At 36.5% G+C, this 9,481-nt stretch overlaps 1 protein-coding gene across 1 annotated transcript; it reads left to right on the top strand.

The window, feature by feature from the left end:
* The first annotated feature begins 952 nt into the window (after window positions 1–952).
* On the top strand, window positions 953–9,481 carry LOC122601792 (E4 SUMO-protein ligase PIAL2-like). Its single transcript, XM_043774528.1, has 17 exons — window positions 953–1,134; window positions 3,501–3,573; window positions 3,702–3,767; window positions 3,977–4,042; window positions 4,125–4,207; window positions 4,307–4,358; window positions 4,499–4,561; window positions 4,730–4,797; window positions 4,889–4,937; window positions 5,246–5,330; window positions 5,417–5,518; window positions 5,635–5,686; window positions 5,799–5,850; window positions 6,082–6,198; window positions 6,626–7,399; window positions 8,121–8,490; window positions 8,950–9,481. The coding sequence occupies exons 1-17, from the start codon at window positions 953–955 to the stop codon at window positions 9,222–9,224; spliced, it is 2,529 nt and encodes an 842-aa protein (XP_043630463.1). The 3' UTR covers window positions 9,225–9,481.

Genomic DNA, 9,481 nt, shown 5'->3' on the forward strand with positions numbered 1-9,481 from the left:
CCCTGCAAAAGCATATTCAACCAACCAAGGTTTCTAGGGTCTCACCGCCAGACAACGTTGCAGGGTCGCTAGCTCGAGAGGAAAAATTCCTCTATGGGCCACCTGCCCCCCTAAAAAGCGACATGATGAGAACACTACCTAGGTTCGAATCCCTACAAAAACATATTCAACCAATCAAGGTTTCTAGGGTCTCACCGCCAGGCAGCGTTGCAGGGTCGTTAGCTCGAGAGGAAAAATTCTCATATATATATATATATATATATATTTGGTTTATTAAAAAAAAAAAGAACTTTAAAGCTTGCTTTTACCTTCTACGAGGAATAGTGTAAGCTGGGCACACAAATAGTGGATGCGCAGGCAAAATGACAAGAAACGAACGCTGGAGGCTCACGTTCAAAATGAGACGGGGCTCACTTTTTAAGGAGGCGAAACGCCCTCCGAGACTAAGAGAGGACGTTCTGTGACGTTATGTACGAAAAAAAAAAGATAGAACGGGCTACTCCCTCACGGTTTTAATAACAAAATATTCATCATGATGTGATTGTAGACGAGATTGATTCACCCCATTATTTTAGCGGTAATCGAATTTCACTTTTGAATTCAAAACAAAGACATCAACATCAAAGCACCATTTCCATTAATAACTCTGTATGTATGATTCCCATAAAAATCTTTGTTTTGATTCCAACAATAATAATAATCACATTATACGAGTATTATATTTCCAACAAAAAGTATACGTACATCATTATCCCTTTACACAGTACACATTTTGCAAGTATTATACAAAACCCCCCACCGCCATAACTTTGGTATAATTACATTTCTGCCCTTTTCTTAGACCGCGTCAAATCAAAGTCATACTATATGTATTTCATTTTCAGCACGAAAACCGCTTAATTAGCTCTGAAAGGAAGTCCCACTTTTTTTTATCAACTTTTTTAGTATGAGTATGGCAGGAGAGGTGGTGATAAACCGGCCGCCGGAAATACTAACCGGCGGTGAGACTCGTTCATCTCCGTCGCACGTCAACGGTCAGCGCATTTCGTTCTTCGTTGACCGGTTGCTTTCTCTCATTCGTGGCGACTTACAAATTAATAATGAGTTCTGCAGTCTCTGCATTTCTCTTGCTAGGTTTTCTTCACATTTTCTTTTTATGTTTTATTTTACGTATACATATTTTTTTGTTATATCTATATTTGTGAATATCATTATATTTTTGTTTTTTATTTTTTGTAAATACAATAATAGAGTAAACCACCGCAAGAGGTTTTACGTTCGAACCTTATTAAGTAAACACGACTTTTTATTTTTTATTTTTTTATTTTTGATTTTTTAAAAAATTTACCGCTTCCAAGAGAAATATGCACATGGTATAAATATTTTTTGGTACTCGTTCATGGTTTTTAATAGCTTGAAGTTAGTAAATTAATTAAGTTGCAAAAAAATAAAAAGCTTTTAAAAGATTTTTTTTCCCAATGTGGATGTCTTAGTAATATATGTTGGCTGGGGATAGTTTATTTGTGCCTTGATTTGACATAATATATTGGAAAATATATTATATTATAAGGATTAGTGTTAAATTAATATATTATTAGACTTAATATATTAGGAATGTAGCGGTAATGTGCAATACTAATGTTAAAGGGGGGTTCTTAATAGTTTTGTTTGATGTTTTTAGTGATTTCATTTGGGCGGCGGTGGTGTAAGAGATTCGGAGCAAGCGAGTGTTATGTTCTTTTTGTGTGGGAAACATGACTCATTATTATTGTAGCTCTTTCGCGTGGTGGGTAAATGCTTTATATAATGATAAAGTAGTGCCCATTCTATGCATTGGTGATGGTGGTGTAGAAGGGGGTGATGTGTCACTTTTTATTGGGTTGAGAAACAGACGTAATGCCGTAATGCCACTTTTTGGTTGGATTGGGAAACAAGTGACGTGGTTAAAATGAGGGCGAAGGTTTTGCTTTATATATATAATATACTATGGGAAAAGTGAATTTAAGGTTGTCCGACATCTTAGCTTAGGTGTGGTTTTCCTCACACATAATTTTTTAGTATTTCTTTGTTTAATGAATAAATGCTTGCCCCCCATGAATTTTATGGATTAAAAAATTAGGGAAAATGATAAATCCTCCTAATCAAATAGCCTAATAATCCTTCTAAAACATTAAGAAGGTGACATGTGGTATCCACTAATTCTCTTTCCTAATCTTGCCCCCTGATTTTTCCACATGTCATCTTCTCATAGTTAGGAGGATTATTAGGCTATTTGGTTAGGAGGATTAATCATTTCCCAAAAAATAGTATGTGAGTGTTCCACACCTAAGATTAGGTACCCGACAGCCTTAGATTACCATCCCCCACTATGTTCCACACCTAAGATTAGGTACCCGACAGCCTTAGATTACCATCCCCCACTATGGTATGTATAAATGATGATATCAGGATCATAATTCTTATTATAAGTCTCCATAATAAACAATATAATAATAAGGTTTAATACACATGCATCGCAAAACATTATGTACTGTTAGCTAAGGTTATGGTGGAAAAATGAAAATTGTTGCTTTGCATTTAGACCCTAATATTTGGCTGTATGATAGTTTATTTGTGACTTGATTTCACACATGCGAGCACACACACACTTCGATAAGTTACTGTGAACGTTGAACTGTTTGTAAGAGGCAACATGTTTTCTTTGGTTATTGTATTTGGCTTCTTGCATTGTATCCCTAGAATGATGAGACCGTAGGGTAAGAGTTTAATGTTGGTATGCATATCCGGTGGTAAAAGTTTGGTGTGATTTCCAGGATTCGGGAGTAATGTTGCTCCTGTTTCGTCTCTGGAATTGAAAATTAGCTATCTGAAAAATGAAGTTGGAGAATCTATCATAGGGTAGAAGTATTTAGTGTCTGACTTCAGAACATGAAACATCTGTTTGTGACTTGACTGTAATATCTTTCACTTATATCATCTGAATATTACATTGACATCCTACCTTTATATGTAATATGCATATGTCACATGCTGTAATGAATTTTCAATAATTGTTGCACGTATGTGAACTTTGGATACCTGAAACTGGCTGGGTGATAGGTATCGATTACAATTTTTTTTGCTAGGGTCTTCCTGGTCACCTTTTTTGCTTTTTCCCAATCATCCAGTGCGAGGACTTGTGATATGTGTATAACTCTATATGATATATATTGATGGGCTTCCTAATTTTATAGAAACGAAGACTTTGGTATAGCAGTACTTGATGTACCTCAAATCCCATAAACAAAGCTACTATATTGAGTTTTAGTAATTTCAGATTCATTAAATGGATTTTGCCACTTGTTTACTATCAACATTAATAATTTACAGTATCAAGTCATCTCCAATCCTTTGTTGCTCTATGTTGTCACATCATATTATTCTAGTCACAAATTTGGGATAAGCACCATCTATGAATCAAAATCTTATATATTAATCGAATATATAATTAACTTTTACAGAAATATTGACTATGCTGTTGCTAACAATGAAATTGCGGATAGAGCTTCAGATTTACCAAATTTGTTGAAGCAGGTAAGGATCTTTCAAACATTCTATATCCCTCTTCAAATCTAGAGTAAAAAGAGCATATTTCGGGAATATTTATCTTAAGTCAGCCATGAGACACGTAATATCGATTATTCACACGATTATGTAATTAGGTCTGTCAATGGAAAAATGGCGCCCCAGTTCTTGCAGCTGCCATGGTGCTGATGATCTCCATAAAGGTACTCTTATATCTCAACTTCTTTTACCATGTGTTGTAAAAGATCTGCACAACAGCCATGTCAATGGAAGGCATTAATGCGATTCTTATCATTCAGTATCATAAAGCTTGCTAAAGCTTGCAGTTTCTGATATATGTTTGTAACTTCATTGATGTCGTGCTTATTTTTTTAATTCCCTGAGTTATACATCTTGCTACTTCTTGATTAAGGGTGCTTCTAAAAATGGATGGTTTGATGAGAAGGATAGCAATGAACTTCATAATCTTTGGAACGAGGTTCGTAAATGGTTATGTTCATGATGTTAACATCTTTTTTGTTTCACGGACTCGTATAAAGAGTGCGCTATTGTGATTGTAGATAGCCAGCAGTTTCTGCAGTATTGGTGATATGAACACTGAGGAGAGCACATTTCATCACAGCATATCAGCAGTTATGTCAAGGTTTTTATGATGTCTTGCTTGGTGGTTTTCTTTTTTACTTTAAGTATCGTGCGCATGTTTTTGTTTGATAAATTTTGAGTTTTTATCGTTTTCCGTCAGGTTCTATCCAGGAATGAAGATGGGTGAAATACTTGCTTTCGTTGAGGCCATGGTAATGATGCTCTTTCTTCAGTAAACTAATCTTTATCTTAGAGATCCATAAACTAAATTTTGTATTGGTGCTCTTTTTTCAGTAAACAAATCTTTATCTTAGAGATCCATACACTAAATCTTGTTTTGCTTGTAATGTAGCCGGGTTATGGTGCAATTCTGAAAGATTTCCATATTCCAAAAAATGCGAAAGACGATGCAATAGTAAGAGTTTCTTGTCATTATTCTCTTGTAAGTTGATTCATTTAGTTAATAAATATACAAAATACCAGGTACTGGTATTTTACTGCAGAAGCACACAGTGACCATGATCTTTTATTTATTTACAGTTGCACTTAGAATTGTTAGTTCTCTCCTTTAACTTCACTGCAGTATTTGTTTGTTGCTCAAACAGATAATACCGAGACATCATCATGCATTGTTAGTCCACAACAAGTCAAGTATATATTTTCTTGAATCCTTGTACATTATGCTTACAATGCACATATGCATATAAAGTGGCTTGATCCATTGTTTCTTTTCAATTTCTAGCTTTTTGGTGAATGGAAGAGCAGTGGACAAGAGGACTTGTCTTTACAAGGTTTGTATAGCCCTTCTCATAAGGGTTAATATGGTAATTTGTGTACGGGTTGCAATTGGGTTGAGTTGAGGGAGTTATTTGTTTTAATAACGATTTACTTTTTAGTGATTTAGGAGGTTCTTTTCTTAAATAGTCGCTTCGGGTGATTTTCAATCTTTTTGACCTATTAGAAATGAAATGCAAATCTGAATCACTAGTGGGTTGAAATTGTTACTACTGCTTGCTATATATGTTTGCAAGTCCTTGCCACCCATTTTGGTTTTGTTTATACTGAATTGTATTCCTATATGCTTATATCTTCCTATCAGGATCCCGGACCACAGATACCAACATTTGTAAAACATATGGTTAAGCATGGAACCAATCTTCTTCAAGTGGTGGGCCATTTTAGTGGTATCTATCTAACACATGCCTTCTGTTCCCAATTAATTTTACATGCTGCAAACCTCTGTATTAACTTGTCCATTAATCTATGTTAGGTAAATATATTATAGTAATTGCCTTCATGAGTATTGTCTCAACTCCAAGCTGTCCTACCCTTCCAGATTATGTGCGACCAGTTGCTGCTGCATCTGATACAGGTTTACTAGCATTTTATGTGTATGATGAAATAGCATATGCTAAATAGTTTTATCATATACTCATTTGATGTCCTTAGCAATTAGCAATACGTTTTATAATTGTTTTCCTGATGTAGACAATGATGTAATCGAAGGGTTGTCTAGAGTATCGCTAAATTGCCCCATAAGGTATGCACCATTAATTTCTAGAATACAGTTCAATGGGATTTTTTTTCAGTAGAACTAATAATATTTTTTTTGGTCTTAATTCTGTCTTTGAATCCATGTCTATTTTATATAGTTTTAAACGCATCAAGACACCTGTCAAAGGGCATTTATGTAATCATCTTCAGGTGAGTCTTCATAATGTATTGCCGCTCGATCTATGTGATTTTATTTTTTTGTGTGTGCAAAAGAGGGCGATACCTCATTTATTTTATTAACACATAGTCACATACAACCATTCATAAAATTAATTCGACACTTAACTATGATGGATATTCCCATCGTTTACATTCCATCTGGATATAAGTGGTTGCCCGTTTACATATGTTTAATATTATAAATTTTATATTACTTGACAGTGCTTTGACTTTGACAACTATGTGGACATAAACTCGAGAAGACCATCATGGCGTTGTCCTCATTGTAGTCAATCTGTTTGCTTCACGGACATCCGAATTGACCAGGGCATGGTTAAGGCAAGTAACCTAGAAGTAGATGGCAAAATGGATGGGCTGGGTAACAGGTCAAAAGCTTGCAAGTTTTTGTACAGGTTGGGTTGGGCTCGAAACACTTTCTTTCCCACTCTGTTATGAATAATATTTTAAATAACATGTCTAGATATAATTAGACAACATAATTTATTACCATAATGATCTAATTTCTCGAATGAAGAAATCTATTATATTCTATGTGTTAAGGTACACTTTGGACGACTTTTCACCTGTTTTCTTGTTACCTACTATTTTTTGTTTTAAAGACAATTTTTACCCGTTAGAAATAAAATAACAGAGCAAATCAACCTGTTTATAAGTAAATGGGTCGAAATGCCACTCTAATTAATGAATTTTGTGAATGCATTCATTTGATTGTCTTAAGCCCCTTGTAACCCACTGTGGCCCATAGGTTCTGAAAGAAGTAGGCGTGGATGTGTCTCATGTGAAAATCTCTGCTGAAGGCTCGTGGGAAACTGTTAACGAGGGTGGTGATTATACGCATAAATTGCAAGATAAACCACCTTCACACCAAGAATCTAATATCTCCCTAGATGTGGGTGGAGATATTTTGGATCTTACAGGAACAGATAATGATATGGATTCCAGTAATTGCCCACAAGAAATCGATAGAAAACCTTCTGTTACTCATTTACAAGATGTGAACATGAACAATGTCCGTAGCAGTATTGCATCTCATATAGAGACGCAGTCATGGAGAACTGAGTTACCGTCACCTGCAAATGGGGCATGTAATAGCATATCAAATGTCACTATGGGGGCACCTGCAAATGCTATTTCACATGATTTAAGTCAACTTTATGCTCCCAATAATACGCAGTTACCTACATATGCCATTGGATCATCTAATACCAGATCAAACGTCACTGTGATGGCACCTATAAGACATACTGTCATGAATGCTATTTTGCAAAGTCGAAGTCAAAGTCAAACTTTTACCTCCGATGGTATGCATTCACAACAACATAACTCAAACAATTTGAGTAATGGATATCTGAGGTCCCTGACACCCGGCATGGAGGGAACAAGAATTTCAACTCCAGTTCAGGCCCCCCCAGTAATAGTTGGTGGCGATACACAGCAACAATATTCTGGACCTCAAATGGATCAACGTCAAATTAGGCATATCATGTCAGCTGCACTGTCCCAGAACATGAGTTCACAGGTACAAAAGATCCATAACTCATCTCCATACTTTATACTTTTTGTTAAGTGGTAAAATAGTAAGGTTGGGTAATGCGTCATAATATGCCGGGCTCAGTTGACCTGAAACACTTTGTCCCCTATGAGTAATGTACATACATATGTTATTCAGTAGTAACTGATTTTTCGTTGTGATGGTTTGGGGTGTATTGTCTTTTATGCATTGAAAAAACACGTTGGGTAAACCTTTGGCCATTTAACCCTTTTTGTTATAAGCTATTCTTTTATTATATACTTGTTTTATTTGCTTAAGATAAAACATAACCCAAATAAACCCATTTGTAACTAAATGGTTTGAAAGTTCCACCTCATTATATTGTTCCTGGGTCCTGACGGCGACGTACTTCTGATTGGTCATTGTTTCCTCATTCTTTGTACTAATATCCTCTTCAACACGAATTGTTCATTTTCATTGAATTTTTAAATTCAATGAAACCCCAGTGGTACTTCCCCCTAACAAAGAGTTCTAGGCAGCTAAAAGGCGCGGGTTCGAATCCTTGCTAAGCAGATTCCCTCCCACCTATTTCTCTAGGGAGTCATCGGACTGTAGTCTATGCGGTAGTGACTCAGGGTACCTATTCGGTACATGGGACCAGAGGGTTCCCACCCATTTACCCTTATTTTTTTAAATTCTCAGCCTTATTCTTTTTAATCTATCATTTAGCATCTTCTTCCCTTTGCAGAACTGGGTCCATAGTGGGGTTCCAATTCATCAACTAATTCAGCAATTTGGCGCTCCTACAGCTCTACCTCAAGACCCAAATGGTTCTCTGCAGACTTCACCTCATCCGGCAAATCAATTCTACTCTCAACAACACCATCCATCTGACCCAATGTTAGCACATTCGTTGTGGTCCACGACTCAGTTGTCTCCTCAAGTTCACCAAGGAGTTGAAGGATTCACCACCGGACTAGGAAGCTACCAACAAGCTCTGCACTATACCATGGCCACTGCTCAACGAGCTATTCAGACTAGCGGGGCACCACCCGTTCCAACTCCATTACATACTTCTGGATCATCTATGCCTCAGATATTTAGGGAAGCACACAGAGGTATGAAGTTAACACACGTCTAGATTTATGTAGGGTCTGCTGATTGTTTAATTTTCTCAATCATCTTCACCATAACTAAAAGGGAAAATGGGTAGGTTGAAACTTGAACAGGTTGGGTAAGTGGTAACTTTCTGTATGGATCGCACATTGCTAGCTCTTTTAGAACGTATTGCAACCACCACTCCTATGTATGCTTTTTTCTACTAAACTATATTGTTACAGTACCGATTTATCTTTTGCAAAGGAAACATTTAGCAGGTTTATGCATTTTCAATAGATTTTCAACCTGTTTGACCCTTTTCCATTTCAGGTAGTTTCTAAAATCTAGCCTTTTTGACCCAATAACAGACCCAATTACCATTATGGATCGAATTGCCACCTATAAGTTGTTTTTGGAACTTTGTTGTTCAATTGTTCATTGCACCTCAGTAACTCATAGTACTGTGGTACCATGTCCAGGACAAGCTCAACAGGTCAACAACTTTTTAGCCAATGCACCAGTGGACATGCATATGCGACCCGCTGGAATCATGCGTGGAAGCTTGTCAGGTCAGGCTTATTTTGATGCTGTTAATCAAATGATAGTTCATCCCGCGCAACCAGTCCAAGCTGCTAGACCTCGAGCTCTGAACACCCCCAGACCTGTACTACCGCCCCATCTGCAAGTCCTATTAAGGAATAATAGCAATGTTCACGATTATCGAAATCAACATGGTGCAAGTGGTTGGTGTTAGATTGCAGCAGTGTTGGTGTCTGACAACTAGAGTTTTACCTGATAATTTTGATGTCACCAGAGAAGTGAATGTATAGACTCTAGAAGGCATGGCTGATTTTGTATTTAGTTACTACTAGCCGTGCAAATGCAGATTCTATCTCAGTTTGTGTTTGCTAGATTTTCCACGGTGTTTCGAATAGTTTACTTTTGGGTCACTCTTCCTTTCTTACATATGTAGGTATCTAAAATGTTGATATATATATATATATATATATA

The sequence above is a fragment of the Erigeron canadensis genome, chromosome 5 (genome assembly GCF_010389155.1).
Source record: "Erigeron canadensis isolate Cc75 chromosome 5, C_canadensis_v1, whole genome shotgun sequence".
NCBI classification, from domain to species: domain Eukaryota; kingdom Viridiplantae; phylum Streptophyta; class Magnoliopsida; order Asterales; family Asteraceae; genus Erigeron; species Erigeron canadensis.